The sequence below is a fragment of the Falco peregrinus genome, chromosome 4, assembly GCF_023634155.1.
Source record: "Falco peregrinus isolate bFalPer1 chromosome 4, bFalPer1.pri, whole genome shotgun sequence".
Taxonomy (NCBI): Eukaryota; Metazoa; Chordata; class Aves; order Falconiformes; family Falconidae; genus Falco; species Falco peregrinus.
Window position 1 is genome coordinate 56,594,371 of NC_073724.1, and position 19,091 is coordinate 56,613,461.

Sequence of the window (19,091 nt, forward strand, 5' to 3'; positions counted from 1 at the left end):
GCACAAAGGATTGCTAAAATTCTTTACAATTAAGGTGAAAAAAACCAAAATCTGCTGAGAGACAGTTCAATATTTTAAAATCCTCTATTCACAAAAGCAGAGACTCAGAAAAAGTTCTGAAAGACACTAGTGTGGTACCTCTACAACTTCTGATTGAGCTGTCCAACATAAAAAACACAGGCCTTCAGTAACCCATGTGATGTTCCTTCCAGTTTAAGGTCTTCAATATGTTTCAATCAAATTGTTAAAAACCCAGCAGATATAATACATATAATCTACAGTACATTATAACCTGTTTGGTTGTTTAAGAAGTCTCCCATTGACCTTCTCCCTGTTTTTGTCCACCACAAAAGAAACTCTATTCATACTGCATGTTGTATTTACATACATTTATAAAAGATTATATCATCAAGAAAGGGGCAGAGTTTATCTGAGTTTTCAAATAATTTCCTAGATGAGAAGAAAAATATACTTACTTGGTACACAGTGAAAGCAGTTAACCAAATATTTGAAACATATGTAAGACAAATATTTACTACAAAGCCCAAAGAAAAATCAACTTGAAACTGAGGACCAAAACTTCTGCAGACCATAGCAACAAGAGGGCACTTACCTATCTCCTTTGTTTATCTGGTCACCAAACCCCACTGTGTTTACAATGGTCAGATTCAAAAGAACATTACTTTCCTGGAGTTTATAAGTCTGGGCTTTAAGTCGTACACTTGGCAGAAAATGCGTTGACACAGGATCATCAAAATTGCTGTTAAACAAACTGTTTATCAAGGTTGTTTTCCCACTTCCAGTTTCCCCTAAAGTTAAACAGAAGGGTTGGAGAAGAAATTTTGCACGTCAAATAAATACCTACAATAAGCATAGGAAGTGTTATCACAGGAACTTGACAAATTTACACAAAAACTTGTCAACTGATTTCACCGAGCAAAATAGTTGCTTGCATTCCTTTTTCATAAAGAGCACTACCTTTGAGTTCATTTTTTCATCAACCTACAGATAAGAGAGAGTTACTTTCTAATGATTAATAAGCAGAACAGTCTCTTGACACCTTGGTTTCTTTAGAAGTGTGAACTAATTTCCTACAGATTTTAAAAAGCTAAGTAACTAGCTGTGAAACCACAGCGTTCAACATGGGTTTTATCAATAAAATACTAGAGCAAACATTTGATAAATCTAGAAGTATTTCATTAACACCACCTTGGAATTTTAGGATTATTTGATCTGAAACTCTCTGTTACAGTAAAAATAAAGAGTGTAGCCCAGTTTACTCAAAAGAATCCAAGCAGCTGCCCATAAATCCATAAATGCGTGGCATCCATTTTGAACATTTTTGGTCTTCATACTGTTTATGAAAATGCTAAACATAAAAACAAAGGATGGATACAAAGCTGGGGGAAGGGGTGGAATTATATTTCATGCTCAACATTAAAGAAAGAGTTTAACATTCCAACTGGATTTAAATTACGGTCCCTTCCTAAAGACAGGTATGCTACCAAAGCTATAAAATACGCAGATACTACTTACCAATGCAAAGAATGTTGAAGCAGAAGCCCTGGTTGATGGATTTTTTAACCAGTTGATCAGGTAAACTACCAAAACCAACATGCCCAGACAAGGATAAAGTTCGATAGCCATCATTTTGCTACAGAAAAATAATTTAAAAATACATTAGAGAAGTGAGTTGCAAAGCCATTAGCAATGGCAATAAAGGAACTCTACTAGTAAGCTAGAATTCATTCCTTATGATTTACATGGAACCAAGAAAAGCAAAAGTCTGAAAAAAGATCTGTCAAATCAAATTTATTCCATTATTTGAGAAAACATTCAAATTTACTTTACAGGACTATTTGCAGGCTCAAAGTGAAGTCCATGTTTTGCAAAAAAACCCCATGAAACATGAATAAAATCAAGCAGACAAGTCCAACTGAAAACTTTAGACAGAAAACAGATGACAGTTGGCTTGCTCTTAGAAATGAAGAAAAAAATATTTAAAAACAATTTAAGCAGCAGAATTCAAAACAGAGACCATAATCACAGGAAGGTGGATGTTATCAACCAGAACTCATTCTGAGTAGCTGGAACTGAAATTGTTATTTATATAAAATAACACATTATCTACACACCAGAACTCTAAGAGATAACACTACGTGCATTATTAGAAATGTCTAAAGGTGCACATTCCTCTTTAAAAATCAGCTAGCAATCTAGCATCATGACATCAAAGCAATGAGCACACTAAAAATGCGTAAGACCAAAAGGAAGTATCTTGATTGATACAAATGGACTGTATTTTTAAACAAACATTCCCTATCAAAATAAACAGTGACAGGCCCATGCTATCCTTTCTCTTATGTTTCCAGTCTGCATGGAATTGGAAACTGTTACTGGTTCCTGGGAACATGTATATAGCCAACAGTAGGAAACAATTTAACACTTAGAAGCCCACAGAAGTGCCACCTTTTATAACAGGTATGCATAACAAATTTCAGAATTCTTGCAGCTAAAAAGATGTGGACATTCCTCGCAGCAAATATTCATCCTCTTCTTGTTTTGCACAGAACTTCTTGTGTAAGACTACCAACTGCACTAACTCTCATTTCACACTATTACAACCAGAGAACTCCATTTCAGGCTAATACAATGAGAGAAAATGTGTAAGCAAAGTGAACAAGTTAAAGAGAAAATCTGATGTCTTACAGCTATATAAAAAATGTTTATTCAAAGCATGTCTGGAAAAGAAATTTCTCAGGGTATTCTACCATATGGAAATTGCTATTAAAAAGGGATGTGAAACACTGAAAACTGTCAGTATTCTGTCCACTTAAAGATAAATGCATCTGAGAGTAGCAGCACATCTAACAACTATAGTTACATAGCCTGACATTCAAACCACCTCTATCTCCACCAATATAAGACACTTTCTCTAAAACAAACCATTGAGCCTCCACACTAAAAACTAGTGCAAAATGCTCAGCATAACTGTAGAAGGGAGGCCTTCTGGCTTCATGTCACTAGCCTAAATCTAAACCACACTGGACTACCCTCAAAATCCCTGCATAGCCATTTGTTGCTCTCAAAAAAACCCCCAACCAAACACAAAAAAAAAAAAAAAAAAAACCAAAACAAAAACCCAAACACAAGCAGAAAGAACTTAATTTCTTTCCAGTCCACTTGGATTCCAGTGGGCAGACCACCAATAACCCACAACCTTATTGACCATTTCCAGAAGTCAATAGAATAACTACCACATCATCCACAAAAGACTGTCAGAATTAAAAAGTATTTAGCTTAGGAAACTGGTATTACAGCTGTATTTGCTATAAAAAGCTAAGTGCAGAACCAGCCAACCGGAGTCCTCATAGCCATTAACTCTGTAACTTCATTTTCAAAAGGAAGGGAGAGATTAATTACAATGTAGCAATTAAACTCATGAGTTTACTGTTTTCTAGAAACAGAAAATCAACAATAATTAGTTCTTCCACTGTTACATTGGCTGTTTATCACTGAAATTTGACCAAATATCTGCATGAAACATAGGACAATGAGAAATAATAAACATGCAAACAAGGTGTCTTCTCTGTGCTTTGCTTAGAAAGCTACAGCTATGCTTGTACTCAACAGATGTCTGTCTGTATCACTACTTCAAGATTCGTATCACATGTCCAAGACTGTTAATTTCTTTGTGTCTAAGTTTCTGCCAAAGATGCTTCTTATGGATATGTATTGCATCAGGACAGACAGTAACAATTTCTGCAGTATTTATGCAATTGCCAAGATATTCTGAGACATCTCAAATTTTAATACTATTTTAAGATAGCATATTTCATCTTTCTTCAGTACATAAAAGTTAATGACACTACACAGTTATGAGTGAAAATTAAAATATTTTTTTTAGAAATATAAATATATAAAAGTACATGGCAAGTTCTATGTCATTTCAGATAAGAGACAAAAGAATTACACAACACAGAAAAGTCCTGGTAAGTCGTAAAAACAGATTATAGAACCTGGTACTTAGAAGAATTTCCCCAATAGAGAAATTGTGTTTTATGCACAGCTTTCTTCAGCACTGTCCCGGAGTGAGGGGAAGAGACATATCATCTTCACTCTGTGCACGCAGAGATAGCACAAAGATATTAGTTGAGGTAATAAAGGGAAAGACTAAGAGAGCAAGAACATGAATCGCATTCACCACACATGTAATTTAGCACCTTAACCACAAGATTACTTTCCAGTCCCTTCTGTTAGAGGTAATGACACAGTAAACAAAAAAAAACACTAACCACCACACCCCAAAACCTCACACATAACCAGCTAAGTGTGACCTGACAAGGAGAATGTCAAGCAGGAGAACACACACCACAGAGAAGAACACGAATTTCAAGCAGAAATAATACTATAATCATATATCATTCATGAGAACATGTTTTAATGTCTTGTCCTAAGGTTCTTGTTTTAAAGAGAAGATTGGCAAACTGAAGGATGATTAAAAAGGGATAATTTAGGGTCTCAAAAGCCATTTTTACAAAGAAACAGTACAGAAACACAGCCTCTAAGCTCTTTCAAGAAAATGGCCAGAGTTGACTTGATCATGAGACATAATGAGGAGATTTCTGGTAGCACACACATGCAAAATAAAAAAATCAACACTACATTAAGAGCAACATTTTAAAAGCTAGAGACAGAAAGGTGCAGTATCTATTTCTATTTAAAAATATAAATCCATTTTTTAGGGATTTTTAACTGTTATTAAACTGTTCAGACAGTTGTCCTAAGACACAAGAGAGTCTTCAGGAATCGGCTTCAGAAAAAATGCTGCAATAAAAGCTCTTAAGACTACAAAACTTTCAAGAAATACTGTGCAGCTCAACTCAAGACAGTCTCAGTCAGGCGGATTTAGAAGCCTACACTCTTGCATGTTTATACTTCTGTTCTCTATGCAACAAACATTACAGGACCAAGAGTTACTGTTCTCATTTGGAGACTCCCCTCCCTCCACCTTCCTTATATAAGAATCACTTTGTGACCCTGTTCCACCTGCCATCAACTGAAGCATTCTCTTAATAGAAAAGCAATAGCCGACATTTTTCCTTCTGAAATTTTTCAAGAGAATCACGTCTCTCCCTCAACAGCAGCACCTCATACAGCTTCACTCTGCTATAGCCTAACAAATAAGCAGGGAAATGTAATCCACAAAATGGACCATGTGATGCCTGCATTCTTATTACTTCTTAAAGAAATAATACATTATCCAGCTGAAAAACAAGTTACTACCATATCAATAATTTAGAAAAATGGTGATAACACAAAAATTAAGACATGTAAATCATGCTGAAACCAATTAAGTCACCATACTGGTAAGCCACCATACTAGCCAGTCTTTGCAAATTCATGTCCGTTGGATGGAGCAGCTAAATTATGTCTCCACATGCAGCATCTCTTCCAACTTTATTCAGTGAATAACCCAAAGCTTGTAATCTGAATGCTATGAGAGCTGTAATATTCCCATAAATACCTCCTGTTTCTTACTGCTTTCTCAGAATTCATACTGCCATCAAAATAGCACACAATATAGATAGCCTGAGATGGTCCAAATCACATCTCACTCATTCCCTCCCCCCTTTTTAAAGGTGGTTAGCATGCAGTTGGAACTGCATCTGGATTTCTGCAAATTCATTTAATCAAGCATACTGGTTTATATAAAGTCATCTTGTCCATTAAAAACAGCACACAAACAAAAATCACCACCCAAGACAAAAGCAGCATTTTAAAATGACTTTTTTTTTTCTTTCAGAAAAAAAACTAAACAAAAAAAAGTTACCTTTTAAATTTGCCACATACTTCAGACTAAAACTGCACAACACTGGGCTATTCCGCAGCAAAAGATGGGTCTCAGACTACACACCTCTTTTTGCATAAGCCCCCTGCAGAACCAGACTAGTAGTCCAGGCAAATAACTAGTTTGCCACTCAGCTTGTACAGATGACTGAAATATGCCCTTCAGATCTTGAAGAAAAAAAAGTAATCAAAGTTGGTGTGCTTAGGCCGGAGGTGAGGGTCCTACCAGGCCCAGGCAGCTACCCAGGGTGTACAGAAGCCCTCGGAAGGATGCCTGGGCATCAGCCATAAGGGTGGGCATGTGTAGTCAGTTTTCCACCATCACAAACAGGTGTGGACATTTATTAAACCAGAAAATCTATTTTAATCTTCTAATAATCGCATTACTCGCTCACAGTCAATTACTTTCCTAATAACCAAAGTTACATTTAATCCAGTAAACATCAATGTTGCTATTGCCTCCCAACATGAGGTTAAGTAGGAAACTAAAGAGATTTTGGAAGCAAGTAGAAAAATACTCTCTATTTTTGGGTAGTCAAAATCTAAAATGTAGACGTGTGGTGTAGGTATGCATACCATTGATATCTCTTGATGTAGATACATGCATGAGAGAGAGACAGAACAGATGGGATGTGTAGAGGGAACAGAAAGGAAACTTTGGCAAAATAACACAGAAGAGAACAGAAAATATAGGATGAGGAGGCAGAAAAAAAGAAAACAAAGAAAGCAAACTCTGTGAAGATGCAGAGTAAGAAAGGAGATCATTTAAAATTACATGGAATTAATACATCAGTCTATAAAATAAAAAGCAACGCACAGGAGCCAAGTATGGAACAAAACAGTCCCTCCAAAAGGTGTGTAGAAAAAAAAAAAATATTGGCCAAAAGATGATTTAATGAAAACTCAATTGACAATTTCACTCACAGTTATCAGGTAATTATCGGGTAATTTATTCAGTCTGACAGAAACAGCAGACAACTTTTAGGGATTGGTCCAAACATCAGAAGTCCAGGATTCTTCCCTCATCTCTGTCAAATGACTTCTTACATGGCATTCTGGTGCACCAACTATTTTCCTTTTCTATCCCATTTCAACACACAATACAGCTGAGGTTGCCTTAAACCATAAGTCATCACAAGATTTCCTTCATACGTGTGTATGTAGAGAGCCCTTAGAAATAACCTTAAAAAAAAAAAAAAAAAAACAAAGTGACATTTTTGGCCTATGTTTCCATCTGAACAAATCTGAGGCAGGACAGAATCTTCCTGAATGCCCTGAGGTCACCCAGGATGGGCAGAGGAAAAAGCGGCAGCCTTGTAAGTAGAGAACAGGGGCACAATGTGCAGGTTGCTAGTGAATGTCCTTCTGGACTGTATTTTGAGGTATTCAGGAACAAACAAGCAGACACTTTACTAGTCTCCCAGTTGTGATGAGGTGATTTCACAGACAGTAGCGTATTCATTTGTAAATGCCACTAAGGCCTCTTCACCAATGGGCATCCAAGTAACTTGAAAATCTAGCACGTGTAGTATCTGTTCCTTCATTGCTGCCTACGGATCAATGTGGTAAAAGGCAGCAGGTGGGGAATCAAGGCTTGAGGATAAAAAAGAAACCAGTTCCTCACAGCTGGCACTCCATGTGCCGGGCAAAGGATGATGACAGCGGTACTGGTCCATATGGGACTGTTCAGCTACTGCTACGCAGGAGGAGGAAGCATTCCATTTTGTGGTCAAGCAGAAAGGCCTCTCTTGACCTGTGTGTTTTCAAGGAAGGAAACAAGGAAACGGAAATCTAGTGCAGCCCTCTCGGATGAGTTCAACACAGAAAAACACTCGTGCCAGTATCAGTACTGGTATCACAACTGCACTCACTTCCAGAAGATCTGTACCTCTTTGGCTGTGCTGGCTCAGCTGTGCCTGTTTCAGCTTTAGCACTGTGTTTCCTGAAGAGCAGCAAGTCAGTTTTCTTCACCAGTGACCACATCAGGCCCTTTTTGTTGATGCTGCTTGTCCAAATGAGAAAGCAATACTGCTCTTGGATGCGACAATGGCAGTTGCTACTAGAAGGCTCTCAGACTGCAACAAGGTTTTATTTTTTTTCCTCCTTTTTAATTAATCAACGATGAGCACTGTATGCTATTGTACAGACCATGGCTGCCAAAACTCTCCCAGAAGTCAAACTTTCAAAAATAAGAAATACTAAATACTTGTACCTCAGACTTTGTGCAGTCTGACTGTAAACAGATTTATAAAAGGCCAGACCGCATTCTAAGAGTGATTTTACATTTCTTTTGCACAACTGAAAACAGAGTATCTCCCAGAAAGTAACAGGAAACTCTTTAACATTATACAGCATGTGTTAGTTAAACTAGGAAATATTATTTGATGTCAATATAAATACATTTTACATCATTATATTTATATCATTTACATTTATAAACCTAATACAAAATCATCCCCCTCCATTACAAAGCTATGCTATACATCTGGTTTTATAGCATTCTCTGTAACGTTTTTCACGTACATGCCTTCCTCTCTTCCCTTACCAAATCTATCCACTTAGTGGACCCTCAGTCCTGTTCTCACTCACTTTGGTTGATTTACTGCATCTCTCCACAGTCTTCATGCTTTAACCAGCAAAACAATTTTGTATTGGTTCTCATATTTTGGCTCTTAGGTTTTTTCTCCCGACATTTTTGCAGCTTCCCATGAGACTCAGCCTGCGAAATACTTACTCTCCACCTCACTACATATACATAACATGTACAAAGAGAGAAAACTTATATAAAATTAATGTGTTGCACTGCATTATACTGCAGCTGGAAAGGATTCATACAGGCCTTAAAGACAGTACGTGCGAAATGGAGATCTCTGGGTGGGAGCCTCGACAGAAGGCAAGCTGTGGTCAACAGCGCTGTGAGCAAGCAGGGGACCATGAATGAAGCCCTTTCACTCCAGGACGCGGTCGGCCCTATGGGGGCTCTAACAATGGTCCAAGTAACTCTTTCAGCACCCGAACTCAAAGCAGCCCCTCTTCCTTCTACTGCTCCCCCAGGTGTCCATCGAGAATCAGAGCAAGGCACTTGCCCTGGATTAAAACCACTGCGAGGAAAGAGAACTTCAGAAAAGCAACAGCCGCTTTCCGGTTTTTTTTTTCAGTTCACGGGGCAGCTTCACACACGGCTCTGCCAGCGGAACGGGGGTGTAACAGCGCGGCGGCGGGAATAGCCAAGGAGCACCCGAGACCGGTACTTTATTTACCTTCCCGCTACCAGAAAATGCAAATGCAGCTAAACACATGGGCAGGGTGGAGGGCTTCTCCCCAAATCCTTCCCGCTCCCTGTTGCTTCCAGAACCCTTCCGCGCTTTGCATTGCTGAGATGTAAAACACAGCAGAAAACTCAAGTCATAAAAGAATCGATTTATTTCACGTTCAAAAGGGAACTAACGCTCCAGCGCTAACGCGTGGATGCGTTCAGCGTCTTCAAAGCGCGAAGCTGACAGCTTTGCCACCACGCGTTAAGTACTTCTTCAATAGCTTCGGTAGCTAACATTCCACTTACTACCTGAAAAACGCGATGCGGTACGTTACGGGAGCCCTAAGACGGGCGACAACTGAAAACAAGGGCCTTTAACAGCAATTTCTTTTAAAGCCTGGCAGCTCCGGGTCCTCAGCGGCATACGGAGGCTCTATTTCGCCCCGCAGCCCCCGCCGACCCCCGCCCTGAAGCGGCTTCCCCAGCGGCACCCGCCGGCCCCGCTCCCTCAGCGAGGGCAGCTCGGTACGGGCGGCACTTCCCTCCCCACACGGGGTAACCGGTAACCGCCGCCCTCCTTCCCCTTCGGGCACCGGTCCCCCGAGCCGCGCCGGGGTGGCACCTACCGCTAGGGGCCCCCAGCGCCGCGGCGGGTAACGACCGGCGGAGCTCCCCGCCCGTCCCGCACGGCTCCCGCACGGCGGAGGGGACTTACCGGCTGCCGACCGGCGCGGGGAGCGGCCATAGCCCCGCCGGGCCAGGCAGGGAGGGAAGGAAACGCGCGGGCGGCGCCGCCGCCGAGGGGAGAGGGCGCGCTCCCGGCCGCCGGGCAGGGGCGGGGCCGCGCAGCCCCACGCGCGGGGGGGCGGAGCGGGGGGCGCGCAGTAGCCGCCCCGCTGCTGAGGCGGGCGCTCGTGGCGCGGGGCGGCCGCGCGGGCCCCTCCCGGCCGGAGGGTGGCGCGGCGCGGCAGTGATTGCCGGGGCATGCCGGCGCCGGGAGGAGGGGCTCGGGCAGCCGCGGCTCCGCCGCGCCCGCGGCGGCGGCATCAGCAGCAGCAGGAGGAGCGGCGGCGCGACGCGATGGGGCAGGGGCGGTGATGGCGGAGCCGGCGGAGCTGCGGCAGGAGTCGGTGGTGCGGTTTCTGGCGGCGCGGGGCGGGCGGGCGCGCAACGCGGAGCTGCTGGAGCATTTCCGGGACTGGCTCAGCCCCCCGGAGCCCGGCCGCCGCACCGCCGCCCGCCACCGCTTCAAGGAGCTGGTCAACGCCGTGGCCACCGTGCGCCAGGAGCCCGGCACCGGCGTCAAGTACGTGCACCTCCGCCGTCGGTACTGCGCCCCGGAGCCCCCCCGCCGCCGCCCTGACCCCCGGGGAGGAGGGGGCGGCGGCGGCGGCGGGGGACAGCGCAGAGCGACCGAGCCCGCCGCCCTGCCCGCGGGCGGGCGCTGAGGAGGCGGGGGCGCCGTCGGCGGCGGGCGAGGATGCCGGCAGCCGCCCTCAGCCCTCGGGGCGGCGGGGCGAGCCGCCCCGGCCGAGCGCGGCGGCGGGCGGAGGCCAGCGGAAGGGCTCCCGGCGGGGACCGCCGCCCGGGCGCGGCGGAGGCGGCGAGGAGACTGCGGTAGCCGCGGGCCCGGGGCGGCCCCCGCCGGCAGAAGAGGGGGCGGTGGCGGAGGGCGCCCCCGGGGCGGCGGCGCAGGGAGGCGGCCGCAGGAGCCTGCGGGAAGCGGCGCGGGGCGGCTCGCCCCAGCTGAAGCGCGGCGCCCTGCCCGGGGGAGGCCGCGGCCGCGACTCAGACAGCGCCTCGGTGGCCTCGTCCTCCGCCGAGGAGGAGGGGAGCACTACCGGCGCCGTAGCCCTGGACCCCCTGGAGCACGCCTGGATGCTGTCGGCCTCGGACGGGCGGTGGGAGAGCCTGGAGGGGCTGCTGAGCTGCGAGCCGGCGCTGCTCTGCAAGCGGGACTTCATCACCGGCTTCACGGTGCTGCACTGGGCCGCCAAGCACGGGCGGCAGGAGCTGCTGGCCACGCTGGTCAACTTCGCCCAGCGGCACCAGCTGCCCGTGGACATCAACGCCCGCACCAGCGGCGGGCACACGGCGCTGCACATAGCCGCCATGCACGGCCACGCCGAGGTGGTGAAGCTGCTGGTAGGAGCCTACGACGCCGATGTGGACATCCGCGACTACAGCGGGCGCAAGGCTGCGCAGTACCTGCACCAGGGCACCTCGGGGGATATGCGGAGCCTCGTGGGGGCCCTGGAGGAGGAGGAGGAGGAGGAAGGGGCCGCTGCCAATGGGAGCGGGCGCTGGAGGCTCTCCAAGGTGTTGCCCTCCAACCTCATGAGCTACCGGCTCTCCCACCACCACCACCACCATCACAGCACTGGGGAGGAAGCTGAGGGCACTGAAGGGGCAGCGGTGCCAGGCAAGGGCAAGGAGATGACCAGGAAAGCCTCCAGCAGTGGGCGGATGAAGCCTCGGCTTAATAAGATCCGCTTCAGGACTCAGATCATCCACAACACGCCCTCCTTTCGCGGTGACACTGAGGAGGAAGAGCACGAGGAGAAATCCCTGAAAGCGTCGTTCAAGCTTAGGCCAAAATCCAATGTCTTTGGATAAGGCCAGGGAGCAGGAGGTCTGGGAGGTGGGCGCATGGACCAGTGTGCCCTAGGGCATGGCACGGAGGGTGAGGCAGGTACGAGTGGGTGCTCATCTGCACTCGTGGGTTCTGGGCAGATGGGTCCTCAATATCTTGCTTTGACTCTCGGTTCAGTGGGGTAGGTGAGCCCAGTGGGTCAATAGGGCTCTGGTGGCTTATAACTCCTGAGGGCAGCTGCTTCATCTGGGCCCTCGCTGCTGGAATGGGAAGCAGCAGGTGCGTTGAGAAATGCTGGGGTGTTTGAAAGCTGTGGTCCTTTCACTCTAAGAGCAGGCGTCAGGATTGGAAACTTGTGTTAGTGAACATTAGGATTAGAAAATTGAGTGAGGGAAAGAAAAACGCAAATGCTCTATGCTTTCTATTATCAGCTAGTACTATAAACTACTTACAAACAACTTGCTATGTCAGAAGAACACCTAAGTAATATGCAAGTGTACTTTCAAGTTTCTCTTTAACAGCAATACCACTTGGCACAGTGTGGAGTTGGGTACCCAAAATGAGAGGCTGGATAATGGTTTCCTGTCAGAATCCAAGCTTAAATCCGTCAAAGACTTGAGCCTGTGTTGACTTTATGCATTGAAAATTGCCTGATTTGACATTGTGAATATTTTCAACAACAAAAAATCCATTGCACTGCAAACAATGAATAAAGTTAACCACATGCAGAAGTCTCTGCTGTCTGAGATACTACTGAGCTTGCTTATCGCTGTTGGAATACTAATACAAGATAATGGAAGCAAAGAGTTTATATATTTGGTATCTTATGTTTTGTCTTAGGCAAAGCAATTTTATTTTAATCACTGTGAATTCTCAAGTGCCAGACCTAGCGCAGTTCCAGTTATTAAGTCTGGTCAGTTCTTCTTAATGTTGTTTGTGTAACTCACTGCATTTAAAAACAGAAAATTGTGTTGTACGTACTACCTGTGAAAGTTGTTGTCTTTTAGAAAAGAGCACAGACACCATTGCATGAAACCTTGATGAAACTCTAGTATGGTCCTGTAATGTAATAGCTACAGGTCTGTGTTTGGTAGTAACTTGTGTGCCAATCCCTTCAACTGACTGTGCAGAAATTGGGGGGCGGAGGGGGGAGGCGAAGAGAGAGAAAGAAAAAATAAAAAAGGAAGGTGTGTGAATTCATACACAAGGTGAATAACTACAAACTAGAACTCTGAAACTATCACTGTTTATCATCCTGAGTGAAAGCAGTATAATGACATGTTCTAGTTAAGTGATGCCAATGGTGTTTGAGTTCTTTTAAACCTGTATTTCTAGAGGAGTGATAACCAAGGCTTTGAACTGTTGTTTAACAGCCTAGTAGGTCTTAATCTGATTGATGAGCCTATCCGTCTGCTAAACCTTTCACAAACCTTGAATCCTGTTTCTCTGCTTTAAAGGTAGCAATTCCAGTAAAATCTAGGAGGCAGATTTGTATCTAGATTTGGCTTTCCTTAAGAATGAGGTACTGAGCTGACCCAGGATCCTGAATGAGGTTCAAGGTAGCAGCTCATCTGTGCTTAGATGTTAAGGTAAAGCGTGTTTCGAGTTGGCTTCCTCAGAATGTATGTGCATGTCTGGCCTGCCATTAACCAAAAGTAGGTAGGCTTCGACATGTTAAAATCCAAATCTGAGAAACTGATTAAATGCATGCCACAAGCTCTAGAACACCTTGCAGGGAAACTGCTGCTGGGAGATGTGCACTTTCAAGGTAACAGCTGCCTGTAGGTGTACGTTTCTTGTAGTGACAAGGGAAGGGAGTGCTAGCAATTCATTTGTTTCAGACTTCCCATGCAGATAAATTACCAATTTCTGCACTTTGTGTCAAAACCTAATAAATGACAGTATTTGCATAGGCATGCGAGTGACAGTTACTTCTGGGAAAAGTTACGTGAAAAAAATTGAATCTCTGCATAGGTGCTGGTCAGTACTTTTGTGCAAAAAGCCTAGAATTTATACAGAGGTTCAGATTTAGTTTACAATTTATAAGCTATGTTATTATAGATTTCATGTGCCTTCATTTTGGGTTGGTTGCCACAAATGTGATGGATAAAATCAGTCTTGCAAAGCACTTTGTCTTTACATCTGTAGGACAGGACCAGAAGTTTTCCCTCAGCCCCTCCCATTTAAGCTGTAAACTTGTACAATGAAAAGGGGGGGGGGGGGGGGGGGGGGGGAATACTCATATACTTCACAGTTAATTCTTTTGTAACGGAGAAGGTAATTAAATGCCTAAGTCTTAAATTTCCTTCACTCTGGGAGATAAATAGCTTTTTAGACTTCTGTAGAAAGGAAGTTTTCTGACGGAACACTGGCAAGATGAGCCCTCTTCAGCATGGCCAGTTCTGAATTGAGCACCTATTCTTCCATGCAACTACTGATGTCCAAACCTTACTAAAGTAACTTTGTGCTTTGAGAGTTTATAGTTCTTTCGTATGAGTTATTGGGTGAAGTGTTTATCTCTTCACGTTCAAATAGCAAAGAATTGCACAAAAATACTGAGTCTTAGATAGCTGTTGGGGTCTGGGGAAATAATTTGAGGGTTTCAGTGCTTTGGGATTTGGAAAGTAGCACACTTTTGATTTTAAAAGACTAACTGGAACGTAGTTTTGTCTTGCATAATACAGTAGAACTTTGGTAATTACTAAGGGAACTTGAAAAATGGTAAAAAGATGCCTCGTTTATAACTCATTATTTGAGGTATCAAAATGAAACTGTTGATCCACTGATACTGTTTAGCTGCCAGTTAATGAAATTTCACCATAATGGTCCAAAGGTCTTTGCAAAGTGGGGTGCAACACAGCAAACGTATCTTTTGGTGTTGGAGATATATTGACAAATGGCTAGATAACCACTAGTGTCTGTCTGCGCTATGGAACTAAAGCACTTTGATTTCACATTATGACTTGTCACATTCCACATGGTTACTTTTTATAACATGAGCTAAAACTTCAGGTTTTTTTTGGAGATAGGAAAGGCTTGATGCCCTGTTTCAGAATATTTACAGTCTAAAGGTACTCTTAAGTCAAATATTTTGGATACATTGCCTAGAAGGATGTGAATTTGGAATAAGAGTTTTACGGTACAGAAAAGTGGAGCACTTACTGGTGTTTTTATAATGGTACGCTTGAAGTTACTGAATGTGTTTGTTCACTCTTTATGATGGTGTGTAAGGCAGCAAGACTGTAATGTGTAAACATTTGATACCTTTTATTGTATCTTATGTTTGAAATATTTTAGAGGCCTGGAACCCTGTCAGTTTCTATTATTACAACTTTTTATGGGTGTCTTTCTGAATGGTTATGAGTTAAGAATCTGTAAGCTTTAGTTTTACTGAAATAAAAAGAGCCCATGAATTGCTTATGCTTGAATTGACTTCTGTATGCTACATACTCAGTTTGAACAGCCAATATGCAAGCAGCACCTATGCGCTGGTTTGGGGAGGGTATCATAAAGATGTCTGATACTCTTCCAAGCGTTAGACAGTAAGACATGGAAAAAATTCAGTTGAGTCCTTTGCAAGACAGTAACTTTTTTCGTTGGCAGTTACTCTCTAATAGCTCATGTCGAAGTAACTGAAGACTCAATTTTTTTTGTGGAGAAGTATGTCTAAATAAGGGCCTGGGAGAGTGTCACTGCTTAACTTAAAATAGCGTCCTGACTTTATTTCTGTGCAGCTAAGTATCTCTCACTCTGGGAAGACTCGGTTTTGGCGACTATGTAAAGGTCGATACCTAATTAAAAAAGTTTTGGGATTAAGGCTTTTTGTAATGTCTTAACTATAGCTGGCAGCTTCTCTAAAGGGAGGTTTCATTTCATTACCAAGTTGGACTGTGGGATTTTGGTATATCTAAAATTTTTTTTGAAGCTGTTGCCTTACCAAAATATATGTTAAAACTAGTAAACCTCATGCTGCTAGTAACTCCTCAGAGAGAAATCAGATTTGTGCTTAGACTGGAAAAGCTTGGCTGTTACCATGCTGATGGATCAGGATGCATATAGCTCCAAACCAAGCAACCCCTAATCAGTAGTTTGGGAACATGAGTGAGAGAAGGAACGAGGGGAAAGCCTTCCTGGAAGCTTCGGGCCGAGTGGGGGCATGCAGGAAGCAGCTGAGGTTACAGGGGAGATGGAGGACTCAGCAGGAGAGAGGCTACATGAGCCTTGCTGATTACGCAGTGGCTTGACAAATTGTTTAGAAAATTGTATCTAAACATACATCCCTTCTCCTTCAAAACAACAGTTGAGGGAGAAGACTTGCTGAGAGCTCTAATGTAAATTAATGTCTGATGTTTGATATGTTAGTTGGTCCTCTCACCAGCAATTCTTTGTGTAGCTAGTACTGCTTGCAAAAGCACAAACAACTCTTGTGTTGAGTGTAGCTAGCTACAGGTGTTGAAGGAGAGTCCTGGTCCATCAGAATGGCTCCATTCAGGCTTCTCACTGGAGGAGAAGCCCTTCAGCACTGCATTGCTAACTTATTTTTCCATTGGCTAGAAAGGAGAGGTAAGGGGACTACAGTCCCGACTTAATATGCCTTGAGTTGTATGGAATGCATATGAACCTAAAGGCAACAGATTAAACTTTGGAGACTTGATCCAGAAAAAAGTAGTTTAGTCATGCATTTTGTTTCCTTGTAGACGCTGAAGAAAAAGGTACTTCCTGTCATTTTTTTTCATGTCCTCAGCTGAGCATGGGGAGAATGAAGAAATCTGAGATTAATATTAGGGTTTGGGACAGGGACTAGCTTTTTAGTTTGTGTTAAATTGTGAACAGCTTGACAGAAAAAATGGAACATACGGTTTTGAATTCCCGATTTTGTTATAACAAAACACCTTGTCTTATCATTTTGCAACTGTTCCAGAATTTATCTTGTATCATTTTTAGTTTAGCCAAAGTTAGTACTGATGTGTCCTAATACACCCACATTACAGGAGACACTGAGCCAAGCTACCAGGTTTTGTTTGCTTTTAATAAAACCATGTTACAGGTGAGGTATTTAATCTTCTGTGGTAAAACCTGAAGAAACCCTATCCTGAATTTTTTTTTTTCAAGGAGTTAAGCTGCTAGTGGCATGTGGAAGAGTTACCTTAAAAGCAGGTAATACTTGGGTCAAGGTGCAAAAGCTGTGTTCTTTCAGCTGGATTAGCCATGCTGAATGAACCACTATAGTTTAGCTCCATCTACACTTCTGTATAGACAGCTGTAAAGTGTCTCCTCCCCTAGATTACTGGGAAGCATGAGAAGAAGCTAGCAAGTCATATTCTATTTTAATATGCCCATATTTCATTAAAAGGCATTTTGCAAACCTGTAGTAGGACTGGGGTGACAATGGAGGTCAACAGATGTGTGTGTGTGTCTGTGCATGCCTCTGCATCCCTGGAGGTAAACTGTTGAAGCTTACTGCTGTCGGTCTAAAGCAGACAGCCTATAGGATGTGTCCTTGCAATAATCCTTGTCCCTGAAGAGAGGCTTTGGAACCTTAATCTTAAATATTTCTGACCACCAGAATAATTCAGTTGCTTGAGCTGTATCTAGACCTAGCCCTAAGTTTAGTTGAAACACTAAGTTTCCTCAGTGTTTTTACCCTGAAGCTAGAGGCTTTTCACTTTTTCTAGCTGGCTGTTGACCTCTACCAATTATTTCACTTTGCAATTCCTTAGAGTGCCTGAGAAACTGGTAGCAGAGTGGGCATAAATAACAGAAACCTCTTTGATGTCCACAATATTTGTTGGGGCACAGAAATCCCTTGGCACAGCTCATAGTAAAGAGCTGCTGTCCTTGTTACTACTTGAAATACAGAAAGACAAAACTAGCTATGCAGGCTATAAAGATGTCCTCTGTTCTCTGAACATAAACGTGCATGACATGAAGCCTCCGAGTACCAGAAAACATGTTTGTAACACCTGAATATATAAGGACATTTATATTTGGTATTTCTTTTCCTTGTAACCTATCCCATGGTATATTACTATAGGTATGTCTTATGGAGGTAACTGGGACAATTTGGGAGAGTATAATTAAAGGAATGCAGCTAGGTCCCACTGATTCAACTGCCTCCTGAGCAGGATGATTAGCCATCAACCTTGCACTTGCCTTCTGACTTTTGAAACTTCCCTTTCTGTCGCAGATGGACTGGGTGGAGTAGGCTGCAGGTGTTGTAGCTGCCACCTCACGCAGCCTGCAGCTGCGCAGTGCGCTGTAGCACTGGCAAATCTGAAGCCTTTTGAAGCTTCTGCTAGTACTTTCCTTGGTGGGGATGGAAGCAGAGATGCTGCATCATTTCACCTGCCTGTGATGTTTGTACGGGTATTACACTATATGTGAATAAATGGTGTGAACTGAACTATGGGTGAAACTGGGGTGCTGAGGAGACTCCTATATTTAAGTGGTGCCAAGTACAATGCAGAGCAGATATGGCTGATTGGAGTGTGTTACTTCTTTAGCTACTGATAGAAATCAGTTGGATAAACACTGAACAACTGCTACAGGAAACTACTGCAGGGGGGTTGCTGTAAAATTATCGTATCTGTTCTTAAAATATATCATTTAAGGATGTTTTTTTTGTTGTATAGGAGTTACAAAGTGAGTTAATTGCATTGTGGGTAATAGCTTGCAGTAATATATCCCAAGTAGTACATCTTCTACAGGCTGCATGGTGGGTACATATTCTACAGCTGATAGCTGTCAGGGTGATAGGAAGTGTTAGGCTTTTGAGTTTCAACCTGATTTTTTTCTCACCTTTTAAAGTTTGCCTCAAGCTCCTGCAGTAATCAACTTTTAGCAAATTTTTTTGTTTCTGGGATAACTAAAGCCATCCTCAGAAGAGACTATTAGAAGGGGGGGGGGGGGTGGGAAGGAGTCCAGCTGAAAACACAGATGTTCTTGTCCCCAAAGGTCCAGAATCTTCATTTTGAAACAAAACGGTTCCTTAAGTTCGTCATAAAAATGCAAACAAGCAAAAAAACAGGCACCTTGTGTTTGAACTGGAAGATGTGCACCTTCAGTAACATCATCACTCCTCAGTGCCCACATCTGTGAAGTGCTGGGCAGTTCTTGAACCTGTGTATGAAAGCAGCCTTTCTCCAGCATTCACATCTATGGGGGCTTAAACAAGATGAGAACCCAAATCTTTTCCCTGATCTGGAGTAAATTCATCTGAAGTAATGTTTGCAAATGAGTAAGTACAAATAAACAGAGGCTTCTACTGCATGCACTGAGGGACTGTGCTTTTTTCCTCTCTGATATACCAGTTGTACAGTGTAGAATTCATTATTTTTTACATTGTTAGCAAATTTTAAGATTTAACCTCTCAGAACAGATAAAAACTCAGAG

General features: G+C 43.4%; 2 protein-coding genes across 3 annotated transcripts in view; one reads left to right on the forward strand and one right to left on the reverse strand.

The window, feature by feature from the left end:
- The window catches only part of SEPTIN10 (septin 10), a 30,374-nt gene extending 20,412 nt beyond the window's left edge, over positions 1-9,962 (reverse strand). For both annotated transcript variants that reach the window (XM_055801822.1, XM_055801823.1), the window contains exons 1-3: positions 9,822-9,962; positions 1,537-1,654; positions 614-809 (exon numbers count right to left, since the gene is read on the reverse strand). In XM_055801822.1, coding sequence (XP_055657797.1) covers positions 614-809; positions 1,537-1,654; positions 9,822-9,851 — 344 coding nt within the window. In that variant the 5' untranslated portion in view covers positions 9,852-9,962. The remainder of the gene's footprint in view (positions 1-613; positions 810-1,536; positions 1,655-9,821) is intronic.
- A 106-nt stretch (positions 9,963-10,068) lies between these two features.
- SOWAHC (sosondowah ankyrin repeat domain family member C) lies at positions 10,069-15,117 on the forward strand. Its single transcript, XM_027787491.2, is given in 2 exon segments — positions 10,069-10,454; positions 10,456-15,117. Coding segments are annotated over 2 exon segments (1,518 nt in total). The 5' UTR covers positions 10,069-10,203; the 3' UTR covers positions 11,723-15,117.
- Positions 15,118-19,091: the final 3,974 nt, after the last annotated feature.